The sequence below is a fragment of the Grus americana genome, chromosome Z, assembly GCF_028858705.1.
Source record: "Grus americana isolate bGruAme1 chromosome Z, bGruAme1.mat, whole genome shotgun sequence".
Classification (NCBI taxonomy): domain Eukaryota; kingdom Metazoa; phylum Chordata; class Aves; order Gruiformes; family Gruidae; genus Grus; species Grus americana.
This window is the reverse complement of record NC_072891.1, coordinates 24,114,547-24,132,518: the sequence shown is the minus strand read 5'-3', so window position 1 is coordinate 24,132,518 and position 17,972 is coordinate 24,114,547. Positions and strand designations below refer to the sequence as shown.

The 17,972-nt window shown below is 38.1% G+C and overlaps 1 protein-coding gene across 1 annotated transcript in view; it reads right to left on the bottom strand.

Annotated features, from left to right (window-relative positions):
- The window catches only part of CWC27 (CWC27 spliceosome associated cyclophilin), a 123,625-nt gene that overhangs the window by 10,661 nt on the left and 94,992 nt on the right, over nt 1-17,972 (bottom strand). The window contains exons 12-13 of the mRNA XM_054809137.1: nt 11,404-11,513; nt 8,565-8,668 (exon numbers count right to left, since the gene is read on the bottom strand). Of these exons, the coding sequence (XP_054665112.1) occupies nt 8,565-8,668; nt 11,404-11,513 (214 nt within the window). The remainder of the gene's footprint in view (nt 1-8,564; nt 8,669-11,403; nt 11,514-17,972) is intronic.

Here is a 17,972-nt window from a genome sequence, read left to right as displayed (position 1 = left end):
AAACTTAGACATGGAGGAATTAACAAAAAATAAACAAACAGCCTTCCCCCCCGCCCCCAAAATGCTCTGAGCTTCTCAGGCATGCTGAACAGCTAGAAGCAATAAATATACAACTTAAGCAGAAGAACAATTCATTAATACAAAACTACTGACTGAAGCAGTGGGCTAGCAGCTAGCATTCACATATCAAGGTTTGACCACATTTTAGCAGTAGAGGGGTGAAGGTGGAGAGAAAATTGAAGGAAAAAAAAGATGATTTACAGCAGAAGGGTTTGGGTTTTTTTTTTCTTTCCTTTAAATGTTAGTGGCAATACTAAAACCCAAACAAACCCTTCTATTTTGCCAAACAGAAAAGAAACCCCTCTTTCCAATGTGTTTCTAATACAGACCTCTGGCATTCGTTTATCCTCTGTAACAATCAAGTATTTTGTCAACTTTTTTCAAACATAGTTGAGTAAATCAATGGCCCTAGCAGGAGAGACCTAACATAGAGCCAGTTTTCCAGAGTAGTGGAGGAACGTTGGCTCAAGTCTGGATGGGAGGAGGGGAGCAAACATGGCTTTAATCCATCTTTGTGCCTCACTGGCATAAATTACAGCAGCACTTTTTCTTTCGTTCCCCAAGCTAGCATCGGCATGTGAAAAGACTGCTGCTTAGTTTTCAGGAGCTTACTGTGTTTGTCACGGTTAAACTTCTGCAACTGAACCTGCAGAGACTGGTGCTAATCTTGAGGAAGTCATATTTCATAATCCTCACTCTGAGGTATTATAGCAAAGAAAGAGATTGCATTTTAGAAAACATGCATAGAGGTAGGTTTACAAAAGAAATATAACTAATATTTTTAGGTGTTCATCCAGAAAAATTTCACTATGCAAAGTTTAATAGTAGATGCTGTATTAAATAGGAAATACAATGTGGAAGACATTATCAAATTTATGTGGAGTAGATACTAGCAGTGTGCATCATGATTTAGTTCTTAATATAAATAAAATCTTGCAATATAAAAAGAGTCTGGCTAACTTCAACATTTACCTCATTCTGAAATTGCTGTTTCAGTAAAAAAAACCCCAAACCCAAACCAATTCTAGCCTACTCTGTACAACACACATTGGAAAGGTGGTGCCTTGATACTTCTTTTTAGACCCAAAACTCTCTCTGTCTCAGCCACAAAGACTTTTACTGGAAGAATACAAAAGAAATAAAATACTGTGTGTTCCCACTCCTAACTGCACCAGATTTCTCACGGAAACCAATGCTGAGTATTCGGAATGAAGTTTTCCTCGTCTTACCGATAAAAACATTTTTTAAAGAAGTTAAAGGACGTAACCATTGACGGTAGATAAAGAATACCTTCATTGAATGTACAGATTTATTTTTTGTTTGCTCTAGAGTAAAATATATCTACCAACTGGGTAAAAAATTATTCAGTCAAATTGCAATGAATGTCCTGGCAGAAAAGGCTTAGCAGTAGCACCCAATGATGTCAAAATATTTAACTGCCCACAGTTGTAGTTTTGCAAAATTCAAAACTGGGAACAGATTACAGAATCTGACATATATAAACCAGGCTGCATTTTAAATGGTTAGCACTGACTTCAGTGAGGTTTTTGTCCAGAGAAGTAATAAATTAATAAAACCAGACCCATTCCCTTTATTTTTTGCTACAATGAGGTGATCAGATCTATGCAAAGCATCGCTGTGCAAATAAAAATAATATTTTGTGACTAAGAAGGTAGCTTTAAAAGCCTTCTAAGAGTCACAAGATTTTAAAGTCTATTTAAGTGAACAGTGCCATTAAATTCCCAGTTGAATTGTTTTTAATCCTCTTAAGTGAGGTTTGTCACAAATAACTAAGATGACAATAGTCATGCCAACGTTATTAATTACACAACATGCACGTGAAAAAATCTATTAAGCAAGACCTGAAATGCCTTATTGTTTGAGATAGAAGACCTTTACTCACACATAATTTTCACAACCACCTTTTGACTTTAAGTTGAAAGGTATTTTCAGGCATTGACTCATTCACTTTGATTTAAAAAAAATGTCTATTTTTCCTATCCCTCAAATTAACCAACATTTTGAATAGCTCAGACTCAACAAAGGTAACTAACCATAAGAATTTTAAACTGAAAAAACATGTGAAAAACCATCACCTCATTCCAAATTTCCATTTTACTCATTCTTTCTTGTCCCACAGTATATCTGAAAGCTGAGTGGATTTATGTTATTTCATATCAAAAGAAAGACTAAGTTTCAGAGTCTAGATATCCTCTCAAAAATACTTAAGCGACTGTCTCATTTACACTTGTCATTTAGTTACAGCTGTGACACCGTTCCATGGAGAAGGAAAAAGTTGATCTCTTTTAAAGCTTTGTAGTTCACACCCATCACCTTACATTTCACCCAGTGGTTCAGTTATGAAGCACTGGCATCACGTGCTATTAATTAAATGAACTATGTAGCTTGCTGGCAGTCACAGTCAAAGTCTAAACTGCTGTAGAGTACATTACTGGGAGCAGACAGAGGCCAGTGATGAGACCTGAATCCAGAAGACTAAACTTCTAGCTGGGTGCAGAGTGAAGGAAAAATTACCAGGCTCCACTGTAACACAAACTCTAAAATCAACTGGAGGTTCACTTGGAGCCCTGACTTGTGAATTGACGGGATTAGTAATAGGCCAAACCCCTCTACTGAGGATGATACAAACTTTGGCTCCTTCCCTAGTGGCAACAATAGTTTAAATGCACTTCATTCATATAATCATGCTCATCTGGTAACGAACAGCTTTCACATGTTAATATCCCAGTTTCCGCACTGAACATTGAAGGTCCCGCAGGACGAATCGGGCATCTTCCATCAAATCCAAACTACAAACTGAAGAAGTAACAATAATGCAAAACCACACTTCTCAGGACTCAGATTATCACCATGGAAACAGTTTTCAAGCAAGAACAGAATAGAATATTGCCTCAATGCAATGTTCATATATCTACATCATCTGGTGTTCTTCTAGTATTTGCTGCCTATTAGTTATTATGTGCTTCAACTAAGTCTGTAATTTGTTTAGAAGTGAATGGATGGGCATATCTTTTCAATCAATCCACCAAAAAAAAAACCCCAAAACACCATGATTTGCTAGCGTATGTGTCTTCCAGGTTTTATAAGGTACTCTAAACTTGACTGGTTTAGTGTGCAATGTAATTGGCTTTTTAGTGGTATGGAGTGCTACTCTTGAGTTTTGGGTTACTTGATCACAACAATTAGGCTTTAAATTCAAGAATGGTACCAGAGTTGGTTTGTAAACATTCTTGTGCATTTTATCTGTGAGAATGGACAAACAATGGGGACACTTCATAGAAATATGGTAAGGTGACCTGGTGACCAGGTGAGCTTTAAAGAAGGAAAATGGTGGATTCTTTTCTGTAGAATATTCCATCAACTCAAAAACTGTCAGGATTGTAAAACTTCTCATAGGAATAGAAATAATTCAATACATCAACAAATCTAGCAGTTTTAGGAAGCCTCTACTTTTTTTTCAAAATCAGAAAGAGTGGAAGACAGTCCAGAATTTTGGTTAAGAATATGGCAGGTGGATTTTCATAGCAGAGAATCTGTTCCTTCCACAAAGAACAACAGTCCATGTGGAAAAGTGTAGATATATATTTCTTACTTTTCACAAGGATGTAGCGCTGGTAAAAATTCAGCTGGAGAGCCCTATTTTTAGTAGTAGATAGTCATAGTTTAATGTCAAAGTGAAAAGATTAATGTAGTAGGGTTGGTTAGTACACTTCCACTTATGGCTTTACTGGAGAAGAATATAATTACAGGATGTATGTATAATATGAAGTTCTGTGAAGAAGTGTTTTGAAATTTTATTGGGAGTATTTAGAATTTATGTGATTTTGGCAAACAGGAGAAGTAGTATGAAAAATAGGATACAATTCAGAGAGTGCAATGGCTGAATTTCAATTAGAGCAATCAACAGCATGGGTACAGGACAGAGCTAGGTTAGGACAGGTTCAGTAGGAAAAGATTTGTGGCTTAGAAGAGATTGGAAACCAGGCATGAAAGAAACAATGACAACTAAAGTAATCCTTCCATTCAACACTGACAAAGATTTAGCTGAGTGTTGTATTTAGTCTCAGATTTCATGCTTTGAAAGAAAGATGAACCACTCAGAACTCTCAGAATTACTTGATGGGAGGGTGTTTCAGAGTACTAAGTATCACTCTTACCCTATTTGAAGAGGAATATTTTGCACAGATTAACTAAGACAATCAATCTTTGAATATACTTGATTGCATCTGATTTTTTTTCTCCCATAGCTGGATTCTCTCTATGGAAAATATTTTATGTTATGTTCACAGGATCTGCAGCACCAGTTTCATTATCTGCAATGGCCATTACACTTTCTGGTCTGAAATCTGGGGTTTACTATAGCTGTAACTGTTTGATAAAAATGTGTCTGTCTACTTGTTTACAGACATTTTTATTGTTATGGGTACCCTTTCTGGCAGTACATACCATGTTTATTTTGATACTTTTCAATTCTGTAGGGGAAATTGGATTTTGATTGCTACAGACAGATATATATAATCATTCTCACATAGCAGTAGAGTTTGCAATAGAATGTCTCAGCTAAGATTCCGGTATTTCATGTTAAAACTTAGTATTATGCATTTTTCTTCAGCTCTCTTCACAACACTTCCTCAGATGCCTTCTTAGACAGTAAAATCTGGTAATAATTATCAAACACCATACACACTGTTTACAATAGAGTCATATTTCTTCTTTTTTTCTTGCATAAAAAGTAAAATGCTGCTGAAAAGTGCCCAAACGTCTGCTATGCTCCATGCCAATACAGCAGCTCAGCCAAATATGCAGAGAGAAGTTGCCAAATAAAAGAAAACATAACAAATTGGTAAAGGTTTCTATCTTGACAGAAAATGAAAATTATATCTCAATGTGTGGCCACTCACGGGGACACATAAAATGTCTTAGAGGCAATCATTTTACCTCAGATAACACACCCTGACAGTAGAGCACAGCATACTCCACGCTTTTGCTTCCATAAAAACAGCAACCATAACCTACAAAATGGCCTGGAAGAATCACATAATTTGTGCGCATCACATATGCATATGCCATATACTAATTATATTTAACAAAAATCAAATAAAGTAGAATTACTGTCTTCTGAGGGGTAGATTGGAATTAACAAAGAATTTTAAAATGTACAGTCACTGTAGTTATCTCAAATATTCCAACAGAACAAAGACATTGAAAATGTAAAGTCTTATCCCAAAACACAAAATTTAACTTTCCAAGCAATTCTAACAATCATTAATAGCTTTCAGAAGACTTCATTGCTTTGTTAATGTTGAATGTGTTTGTAGGCAATTTGTGTAACATGTACATTTTACAATTTATTTAGCTTCAAAGCAAATCCTTTGAAAATACTGTCTCATCTGTCTGTAAAGTTAACATGCACATTTACTATGCGGCAAAATTAATAATATGATGTTAATTATTAGTCTATTATGTAGTTTCATATTATTCTAAGTCTTCATTTTAATGCAATTAATAATGCAGTATTATTTTCTGAACAAAAATACAACTTCATAATCTGAAATTGCAATACTTCCTCATTTGGTATGAATTACTTACAGAGAACAGAATTATAGCCAATTAGATGTCAGTAGTTACTCAGAAAGGAATGGGAAAGAGTGATTGGACTCTGTAAAAGTCTTTAAAAGACTGGTTATATTACTGTAACAAGAAAATAACAGACATGAATACCAGTCCTTCAGGTTCATGGTAAGGCTGCATAAGGGAGGTTTAGACTGGACATGAGGAAGCATTTCTTTACTGAGTGGGTGGTCAAGCACTGGAACAGGCTTCCTAGAGAAGTGGTCAATCGCCCCCAAGCCTGTCAGGGTTTAAGAGGCATTTGGACAATGCCCTTAATAATATGCTATGGCTTTTGGTCAGCCCTGAATTGGTCAGGCAGTTGGACCAGATGATAGTTGTAGGTCCCTTCTAGCTGAAACAATAGTCTGTTCTATAATTCTTGGAGAACTTAGAAGCACATAGGTAGCTCAGAAGGATCTCAAAATATCAGTGAAATCCAAGGACCTCAAAATTTATGCTGTATGTTATCCCTCACCCTCAAAGAGCCTGAGATAGCAAAAGACATAATGAAGGAAGACTATGTGGTTTGAAGAAGCAACCAAATAGATGGTGACAAGAGAAAACTTAAAATAATAGCAGGTTAGTAATAAGAGTTACCCTGAAAGGGACAACATTTAGGAAATTATTTTCTCTGTTGTTTCAGAAACAATAATCCAAAGCCAAGATGTTTGTGTTTTGATTTATCTGTTAAAATAGCCAAAGAATATAAGCAAAGAAAGCAAGGCTGTATTTCCAGATAATGGAATTAACATTTAAAGTAGAAAGAAAACTTACACTTTGGAAACCTAACCTGTGTTTGTATTTTAAAATACCATGTTTTGTTCTTCTTAGGTTAAATAAATAAATAAATAGAGAGTGAGGTGTGGGGGGTGGGGTGTGTTGTGTTTGGGTAGATTCTAAAGCTATGAGAAATGCTCAAAAATTAAATAATTCTAAATCAAGACTACAATCAATAAAATAAAAAGCAAAATATTTGAATTGCTATTGTTTTGAAAGAATCACAGGATTTTTAATAGCCTACTTAGTAATGCTTAAGTTATCAAGATATCAAGAGGAAAGCAGACTACACTAATGCCCACAAACACTGAAAAAATAAATGCATTCATTACACACTACTTATGTAAAAATGTTGTTTTATAAACTACAAGAATTCTCAGCTAAGTGCTATATTACTAATAGTCTTTCTGCCAGTACATGTGTCTGAAGTTTTCTGCAAATCCTAGAATTTCCCTTGTGAGGTCTCAGCTCGATTCAGTGAAAAGAAAGAAGGTGTGAAGGTGAGGTTGCAGAATTTGTGTAGCTTTATCTTACTAAATTAAAATATATGCAATGATTCATTATGTATATGATACAAGCAAGAAAGCAAAAGGTATCTAAGAGTGATCTAAAATTTTAGTCTCAACACAACTGGTCTCAGGATTTGCAATTCAGCTTACCTTTCATGGCCTAAAATTTTTAATTTAAAAAAACAAATATTTTTTATGGAATGTACCTTCAAATAGTCTTAAGATAATCTGATTCAATGTATTAAACATTTTTAAAATATAGCTTACTGTAACTTGATCTGTAATTTACAGATAGTTGAAGAGTTTAATTTATCAACATGTGGGGAAAAAAGTGAGTTAAGATGTAAAAAACATTTTCCTTCCATATATCACCTTCCCTCAGTCTTTTTATGGTGTCTTTTCTCACTTCAGTATGCACACCTTCTTCATTTGTAGAATGACAGTAAAAATAACGACGTTATTTAGACAATTTGCATTTCCTACAAATGCTAAGTTTTCTCATCTGAGAAGAACAACTTCATTAACACGGTTATCTTACTGTTTTGTATGAGTCCTCTCAAAACAAATGCAGGATGCTTTAATCACATTTAGTTACATAATTTATTTTCTATTTAAAAAGAGTGTCTAATGTATATGCTTGTGCATTTTAATTTTTCTCCTTATTGTAATTAAATTTTTTTCAGGTCTAGTTAGTGGTGCTACTTTGGAGATTTTTGGGGCAGGTAGCTATCCTATTGGTTTCCCTCTCCCAAGAAAGAAGCCTTTAGGAAGATCATAAGGGTGCACCTGACGTATTTTCACTTAGTAATTTTAAGTTATCTGAGATACAGAAATATTGGCTGTCTTAAAACACTTGCCAAGAACTCTCCTGAAGTTTCTGTTTTAGTGGTAGTTTTGCTGTAGCTGTGATCACAGCTGTAAGCTGTGATGGCTTATGCATATAACTAAGGAAAAAGTTGTAGGCAGATACAGCCTATATTATTAGATCAGCTATACTGCTCACCTCATAAACAAAAGATGACCTGTCCTTACAAAGCATTTTTGCTACGTTTTTTTTCTTTTTTTCCAGTTGTTTTATGCAGATAGTTTATTATCATCTAACAGCTTGCAGTCTGGGACTTCATAATGATTTTACTCCCTTCCTTACCTATGGTTGCTTCTTTGGATGGAAGATGAACATGAGAGAACATGGTACAAGTTGCTTCCTTGACTGGGAGGTATTGAGGTCATAACTTCTGCAGTGCTTTATCAGTTCCAGTGCTATCCCACTTCCTTGGGGTCACCCTACACTTCAGATGAGTCTTTCAGTCTATCTTCATCTCATCCATCAGTCTTTAAAATACTTACCACCCCCAACACAGAGTTTTAGTTGGACTTACAACTACACAAAGCAAAATGTCTTCTACCCTCCTGCCTAATTTTCCAGAGTGCTAAACCAGGACATTTAAGCTGACTCCCGCTGCAGCAGCTGTCTTCACATTTGGTGTTTCTGCTACTCCTTAAATTTACTCCTGAAAGTGAGACTATGTTAGTGCAGTACGATTTCCAACAGTAAACACAGAAATTCAAATCCAAAAAACTCACCATCCTTCGTCATTATCTACTTCAGGTTCAGAAACTTCATTTTCAGGAGTTTCTTCAATTGCCTGGGTTAACTTTGATTTAAATCGGTCCAACAGTGCAAGTGTCTGAAATTAAATACATGGTTTTAGAGAAGTTATATATATTTATACACAACAGCAGATTAATTAACATCTTTAAATTATTATTTCCAGAAATAGTACAATGAGAAGAGAGATCTTTCACATGAATTTGAAAGAAACACTGTAGAGAAGCAAGTGAGAGAGTGAGAGGCAGCGGGCAGAGGAGCAAGAGAGCGGGAACACATTCAGAGCGCGCTTGTCTGGCTGGCTAGTGAAATCAAAATGCACATTTAAGGAACAAAAACTTGTGGCTACTTACAGAATAAAATAGCTGATTAAACAACACTGCTGACAAAGAATTCTACTGTTTGAACCTGCTATTTTCTTCTCATAAAGCAATCCATTGTATAATTTACAGATCATTCAAGCTCTGAAGACCCAGTTTGACTGATATTTATATATTTTACATTGCTGATCTTTTAAATTATGCACTGACATTGAAAAAAATTCAAAGCTTTTGACTCAGCTACAATGAACCACCTTATTCTACAGACACAGGTTCTTATGCTGCATACTTTAAGCTCATACTGATTTGTATTTGGTATTTAATTGTCCAGCTGACACTGCCCGGTCTTTCAGCTAAAATGAAGTCATCAAATCTCAGGTGACACCTCAAGATAGTATGGCAGGTCTTGTTTCTGATCACCTCGAATGAAATTTTGATTATACAAGAATTGTATGTCTGAGCCTTGTGATGGGAGAGGGGGCTCTTCAAAAAAAAAGGGCAGACATAAGAATAGTTCGCACAGCTGACAGCTGATTTCTTGGTGATATTTGAGACATTCCTGGAAAGGAAAGCATCAGGGAATAAGCGCTTGACTGAATTTATGTGGCAGGCTGCATTTGATCTGTAGGTGATAGGCTGGCCACCTATGTTGTAAAACACCTCTGTATGGCTGTTTAGTTGTGTTTGGTCAAGTTTTTCAAATCTAAAAGAATAAAAACTAAACAAGAATAGAAAACAGAAATAGGAAATACCAGAAGTGTTCACTGGAATCAAATTTCATTCTGGGAGCAATCTTAACTTTAGGAGTTTCCTGGCTTTTGAATTCTTTCAAAAACATATTTTAGTACTGCCAAAGGCAGGTTTTGGAGGGTTTTTTGCATTTATTTTCTTTATTTTCTGTTTAATCTTCTTTTTAAGATGGGAGAGAGGAAAATTTAAAAGATATTTGGGCCTGCAAATCATTCAAGTTTGACAGCTTTCCATACAATTGCAAACAAACCCCGTACTTGGCAACATCTGAGACAGCAAGTCTCTGCCTAGGCCATCAGAAGAACACAAACTAACCCTTTTTACATGAATTTGTGACCAACCAAAGTCACATTCCTTGTGTCTTGTCTAATTTATCTGGTGCCAGCATTCCTGTGAATAGACCTGGTGATAGAAATAATTTCAGCATATCTTAGTAAGCATTTTTACAGTGATTAGATGCCATACTGCGGATCAAATAACTTTATGAATTGACCCTTGTACAATTTAAAGGTTAGGACCTCCAATATATGGTATTGTAAGGAGACACATACCTATCCCCCTCTTCTTTAACTCTTGTACAGAGGATGGAAAATGGTATTGTGCTGTAAGACCAGGTAGGAGGGATGCAAGGCTAGAAGAGGCTCTCCACAAGTCAAATGGATTACAAAGAACTTGATTAATTATTGTTGAATAGTTCCCAGCAGGGTTACATAAATAAAATTAAGATCTACTGAAATATACATCCTTGTCATCTCATTTTCCTATGATGTCCAGGACAGGGCTGATATAAATTCATTAGAAGTGGTTTTACATCCCTTGATCCACATTGCTAACAGAGATTTAGTACTCTTTGATTCAAAGTTAATGGGCTTTTGAATGCACAAAGTTTCCATAAACTTCTTAGTTTAGAGCTAAATCAGCTTGCCGCACGTATAAAGGTTTGCCGACCACTGCTTTCAAGTTACTAAACCTCAAGTTTCCAATCTCTTCTAGCTTCAACAGTTGAATATGAACATCTTCGTAGCTGAATTGACATGCACTTATAAACCAATGCGTCTGATGTAATGCACAGATTTTAAGTTAATGGTATTTTCCACTTCACAGGCAGATTCATATATTTAACAATTTCAAACTTTCCTATTTTAGAAAAAAAAAATTATGTCAAACTTTACTTTCCTCATATTTGCATACTAAAGTCTACTTACATCCTAACTAATTTTGAAAAATAATTTTCATTATATTTAAAAAGGATTTTCTTTTTACAGTTCAGTTAAAAACTATTTCTGTTCATTTCACAACACCAAAAGGTATGGAAGAATTTAATCTCTTTAAAACATAATTTAGAATGTTAAAAAACCCAGCTTGGACAGATGCCAAGCATGCAAACTTCTATCCCAATGTTATCTTACGGCAAGCTGCAGAGCCAAGGAAAGCACTCTACAGAAATGCAAACTTTCGTAAATGTAATCAAGGATACTTTTGCACGCATAGCATTTCCTTTTCGGAGATTTTAGTGACTAAACTGATAGCATCTTCAAATACAATTGAAATGTCACTTACCTGTCTACCTAGGAAATCAAAATAGGGGATTGAAGAGTCCATATTTATTTTTACAAATAATGAGATTCTTTTAATGGAAAAGGTAACATAATGGATTTTAAAACTTTAGCTTTACACAAATGAAGACAGAAGCATTTTCAGAACTTCTTCTGGAATTTTTTTCACCAGGTTGTCAAATTATTACCTGATCTTCGCGAGAAACCCCTTTCTTTGGCTGCTGCTTCCGCTTGTCTTCGTATTTTCTCTTTTCCTGAAGATACTCTTCAACGACACTGTTTGGGGGAGGTTCCTCCTCTGAATAACAAAACATATTTGGTTAAATGAATTAAATTTGGTTTTATGATTTAGTATCATTTTGGAGATAATTTGTGACTTCTGAAATACCAAGCAAAACACTTCCATGAAATATTTCAGATGTATTGCTTTCTCAGCAAGTAGAATGATTTGCTACTTGCTGAAATGAAAAACACAACACTGTACTGGGCAGACAGTGAGTCCAAACATTTTTGTTTCAATTTTATTTTACTATGGAGCCAGGGAAAGCAGGGTAACAGAAATAAAAACTCTAATGTTAAGATGAGAAATGAAAACTGTTGAAATTCCTTTAACAAGTTTACCTTGATTTTTTAAGATCTTTCTTGGAGCAGCCGACCTATTATGTGTATTAATATTCTTTGAGTATTTGTTACAGAGTAGACAAATATAGACAAATATTGCCTATAGACAAATTCACAGTTTTCCCGTTTTGTAGGCTGAAGTAGCCAGAAATCAAATCCTTGACCTTGCAATAGGGAAAAAAACCATAACATTTTTACTTTAAACACAGTCCATCTTGTCAATCAGGAAAAAAACTCTGTAGAAACAATGTAATATCTGGACTAGTCAATAGCTACTCTCCTTCCCATTTTTTCAAGAGTTTGTTCTTTGCAGAATATCCACTGCCATGACAAATTAATAATTTAACAGGACAAGCGATAGAGGAGCGAAGGAGGACAGGTGCCATGATGGACCTTGTTCTCACCAACAAGGAGGGGCTGGTAGGGGATGTGAAGCTCAAGGGCAGCCTTGGCTGCAGTGACCATGACATAATGGTGGAGTTCAAGATCCTCATGGCAGCAAGGAGGATGCACAGCAAGCTCACTACCATGGACTTCAGGAGAGCAGACTTTGGCCTCTTGAGGGACCTGCTTGGTAGAGTACCATGGGATAAAGCCCTGGAAGGAAAAGGGGCCCCAGAAAGCTGGCTAGTATTCAAGGGTCACCTCCTCCCAGCTCAGGAGCAATGCATCCCAGCAAAGAAGTCATCAGGCAAAAACGCCCAGAGGCCTACATGGATGAACAAGGAGCTCCTGGACAAACTCAAGCACAACAAGGAAGCCTACAGACGGTGGAAGCAAGGTCAGGTAGCCTGGGAGAAATACAGAGAAACTGTCTGAGCAGCCAGGGATCAGGTTATGAAAGTAAAAGCCCTCATAGAATTAAATCTGGCCAGGGACATCCAGGGCAACAAGAAAAGCCTCTATAGGTATGTCAGTGATAAAAGGAAGATGAGGAAAAAGGTGGGTCCCCTCTGGAAGGAAACAGCAGACCTGGTTACCTGGCATATGGAGAAGGCTGAGGTACTCAATGACTTTTTCCCCCTCAGTCTTCACCAGCAAGTGCTTGATCCACACTGCCCAGGTCACAGAAGGCAAAGGTGGGAACTGGGAGAATGAAGAACCACCCATGGTAGAAGATCAGGTTTGAGACCATCTAAGGAACCTGAAGGTGCACAAGGCCATGGGACCTGATGAGATGCATCTGTGGGTCCTGAGGGAACTGGCAGATGAAGTGGCTAAGCCACTCTCCATCACATTTGAGAAGTCCTGGCAGCCCGGTGAAGTTCCCACTGACTGGAAAAGGGGAAACATAACCCCCATTTTTAAGAAGGGAAAAAAGGAAGACCCAGTGAGCTATAGACCAGTCAGTCTCACCTCTGTGCCTGGCAAGATCATAGAACAGATCCTCCTGGAAACTATGCTAAGGCACATGGAAAATAAGGAGGTGATTGGTGACAGCCAACATGGCTTCACAAAGGGAAAATCATGCCTGAAAAATTTGGTGGTCTTCTATGATAGGGTTTGTATTGGGTTTGTGTGGCAAGGTTTTGGTAGCGGGGGGGCTACAGGGGTGGCTTCTGTGAGAAGCTGCTAGAAGCTTCCCCTGTGTCTGACAGAGCCAATGCCAGCCGGCTCCAAGACGGACCCGCCGCTGGCCAAGGCCAAGCCAATCAGCGCCTCTGTGCTAACATATCTAAGAAGGGAAAAAAACAAGTTAGAGAGAGCTTTTGCAGCCAGAGAGAAGAGTGAGAAGATGTGAGAAACTCTGCAGACACCCAGGTCAGTGCAGAAGGAGGGGGAGGAGGTGCTCCAGGCGCCAGAGCAGAGATCCCCCTGCAGCCCGTGGTGAAGACCATGGTGAGGCAGGCTGTCCCCCTGCAGCCTGGGGAGGAAGAATGAGGGGCTGCAGAGATTCCACCTGCAGCCCGTGGAGGACCCCACGCCGGAGGAGGTGGAGACACCTGAAGGAGGCTGTGACCCCGTGGGAAGCCCACGCTGGAGCAAGCTCCTGGCAGGACCTGTGAACCCGTGGAAAGAGGAGCCCATGCTGGAGCAGGTTTGCTGGCAGGACTTGTGACCCCGTGGGGGACCCACGCTGGAGCAGTCTGTTCCTGAAGGGCTGCACCCCGTGGGAGAGACCCATGCTGGAGCAGTTGGTCAAGGACTGTAGCCCGTGGGAAGGACTCACGTTGGAGAAGTTGGTGGAGGACTGCCTCCTGTGAGAGTGACCTCATGCTGGAGCAGGGGAGTCCTCCCTGAGGATGAAGGAGCAGCAGAAACAATGTGTGATCAACTGTCTGTAACCCCCATTCCCTGTCCCCCTGTGCCGCTGCGGAGGGGAATAGGTTGAAACCAGGAGTGAAGTTAAGACTGGAAAGATGGGAGGGGTGAGGGGAGGTGTTTTAAGATTTGGTTTTATTTCCCATTGCTCTACCCTGTTTTGCTTGGTAATAAATTAGATGAATTTTTCTCCAAGTGCAGTCTGTTTTGCTCGTGATGATAACTGGTGAGTGATCTCTCCCTGTCCCTATCTCAACCCACAAGTTATTTGTTATACCTTTTCTCCCCTGTCTATTTGAGGAGGGGGAGTGATACAGCAGCTCTGGTGGGCACCTGGCCTCCAGCCAGGGTCAACCCACCACAGGGTTACAGAATGGTGGATAAGGAAAGTGCAACCACCTGCACTTCTGCAAAGCATTTGACACTGTGCCACACGACATTCTTGCATCTAAATTGGAAAGACATAGAAGAACAGATGGATGGATAAGGAATTGGCTGGATGGTCACACTCAAAGATTTGTGGTCAACGGCTCAATGTCCAAGTGGAGATCAGTGATGAGTGGTGTTCCTCAGGGGTTGGTATTGGGGACAGTGCTTGTTTAACATCTTTGTCAGCGACATGGACAGTGGGATTGAGTGCACCCTCAGCAAGTTTGACAACGACACCAAGCTGTGTGGTGTGGTTGACATGCTAGAAGGAAGGGATGCCATCTGGAGGCACCTTGACAGGCTTGAGAGGTGGGCCTATGCGAACTGCATGAAGTTCAAGAAGGCCAAGTGCAAGGTCCTGCACATCAGTCGGTGCAATCCCAAACACAACCACAGGCTGTGCAGAGAATGGATTGAGAGCAGCCCTGAGGAGGAGGACTTGGGGATGTTGGTGGACACAAAGCTCAACATGAGTTGGCAATGTGCAGCTGGGTTGCAGCCCAGAAAGCCAACTGTATCCTGGGCTGCATCAACAGAAGCATGGCCAGCAGGTTGAGGGAGGTGATTCTGCCCCTTATGAGACCTCACCTGGAGTACTGCATCCAGCTCTGGAGTCTCCAACATAAGAACGACATGGACCTGTTGGAATGGGTCTAAAGGAGGGTCACAAAGATGATGAGAAGGCTGGAGCACCTCTCCTGTGAGGACAGGCTGAGAGAGTTGGGGTTGTTCAGCCTGGAGAAGAGAAAGCTCCAGGGAGACCTTAGAGCAGCCTTCCAGTACCTGAAGGGGCCTACAGGAAAGCTGGAGAGGGACTGTTTACAAGGGCAATGGAGTGACAGGACAAGGGGTAATGGGTTTAAGCTGAAGGAGGGTCGATTTAGATTAGATGTTAGGAAGAAATTCTTTACTGTGAGGGTGGTGAGGCACTGGAACAGGTTGCCCAGAGAAGCTGTGGATGCCCCATCCCTGGAAGTGTTCAAGGCCAGGTTGGATGGGGCTTTGGGCAACCTGGTCTAGTGGAGGGTGTCCCTGCCCATGGCAGGGGCTTGGAATTAGATGATGTTTAAGGTCCCTTCCAATCCAAACCATTCTGTGATTCTATGACAAAAACTCAATTTGAAAATTGATCAACACAATCCTTTCACATTTTCTTCTTCTTGAACAGCATTAAGATATTTCACCTATTGATTTAGTATACTTGAAATTTATTTACACACACTTACAGCATTGTAATTCCTGATAAGGAACAAGAATAAAACCTCCAGATGTCTATTGCAAATGATGAACAGAAAATATTTATGGAAGAAATTTTTTCAACAAATTTCAGTACATACAGCCTGATGAACTGCAAATCTAAATCAAACCCTGTATTAGTTTTTTGTAGATGACTGCGGACTGCTATACAGAGAAAATTTCTGATGCCAAACTAAATTTCTCTCTCACCTGAAGCTTTCTATAAAGTTTATAAGCATAGCATTTCATAGTAAGAGGAAATAAATTTGTAATGGTATATCTACATATAAAAATATTTGTTTATATATTTCTACAATTAAAATATCTTATTTCCTTTTTAATCCTAATTTATATGTTGTGTGTATGTATTTAAAGAATATTAGGGAAAACAATCAAAGGTACACAATACTATTCAGAGCTATTTTTTTCCTGTTTTCCAGTTGACATGTTGGATATAATGAAGAACAGAGCATTACAGGTACCAGCAAGACAAAGGGAAAAAAAGGCATCTTCTAGAATGACCAAAAAAAGATAAATGCATATACATAGACATTTAGGGATGATTAAGCAGTGAAATGAATGAAATAAAATATGCCATAAAATCTCATGCAGGATAATATCAGATGAACTGAAGAGAATAACGAGGTACAGTATAAAACTACAAATTATAATGGCTCAGCTCCATCTTTCCCCCTATTACCTCAGTCTCTTCTCCTAATAATAAAACCTATTCTTAATTCAAGACCAACCCCTTGCGAAGACAAAACACTAGTTTTTGCATAAATGCATGTATCCAATCAGACTTGCTGACTGTGTAGAAACAACATACTGCCTTGTTTTACTAACATTTATCCTCTAAATAAATAACATGTACAAAACCACCTGATTTCTTATAGAAAACAACCTTTCAGGTGACATTTACGTAAAAGGATGCTTTGAAATTAATCTAATTTACTTGATGGTAAGTATAATTGCCCATCTATGACAAGCATAAGAACTGAGAACAGTGGTCTTAAAAACTTACGAAAATGCCAGTTTCAAGCTGGCCATAAACATTTAAACCTGTGATCCAAACTTCAGTGTATATATATGCTGAATTTAAAGAAGATCCTTAGGCATGTCTTTTAACAAAGAGTTTAGTTTAATCTAGCGCAGCTCAGATATAATTCTCATACAAATAGGTTAAATTCCCCTGCAGTTGTGTGTGTGTATTTTTATCACACTCATATGGTTGTCACTTACTGTTAACACAAATAATTTAAATTTCAGTTTAAGCTTTCTCTTGAGATTATTGTTTTCTTGGATCTTTGCCTGTCAGAGTTTTTCTAATCCTCAATTTCATTCTGCCTCTAGGAAAGCCTTTTCACAAGTCACAGAAAAGATAATCAGATCCACCTGAACTAACTTCAGAGTGAGTCAACCAAAACAGTTATGCACTTGTATGCATCATATTTCTGTGCCTTTCATTAAAATGACTTAAAGACATGCTTGTATTTCTCCGTAAGGTCTTACAACCTATTACTCCACATTAAAAGCAAGTAATACAACAGGAAGGATTTTCAAGAGTCCCTAAGTCAATGAGTTTTAAAACTTCTGAAAACACCAAACAATCATTTCAAAACTACAAACAGTGACTATTTTAAAATATAAATAAAATATTCAGTTTTGATAAGTAGCAATTCTTTGATAAAATTATTTCTTGTCTGCATGAATAAACTCAGGTAATTAGCAAGTAAAAGAAAACATCTGGAAGAGACATTTGTTGGTGGAAAGAACCCTTTTAAAATGTAAAAACCCTTTTAAAATGTAAAAATGGATTGCTGGCTACTACTTCATATTTCCCCGTCAGCATCCCAGACCTCCTATAAATCTTTTGCAATAGAGTTGAAAAAAGAGGAACCACAGCACTGTATGATAGACTTGACCTTCACATCAACCTTGACAAACTTAGGTCCAGCTTGCTAATCCAGCAAAAGTATAAGGATCGTTACATCGCTATTAAAATATTTAAGCTCCAAACTCCTCAATCCAAGAGGATTTATTCAGACAAAAATGAATGAAACATGACATGGATATACAGCAGTGAAATAACAATTAAGTGACTTATTTAAGTATTGCAGGATGCAGAAGATACTAGCTTAAATAAGTTGCAGGGATCTTGCACACTTGTGCCCTAGAGGCATCTCATCACAAAGTGTAAATAGCATCA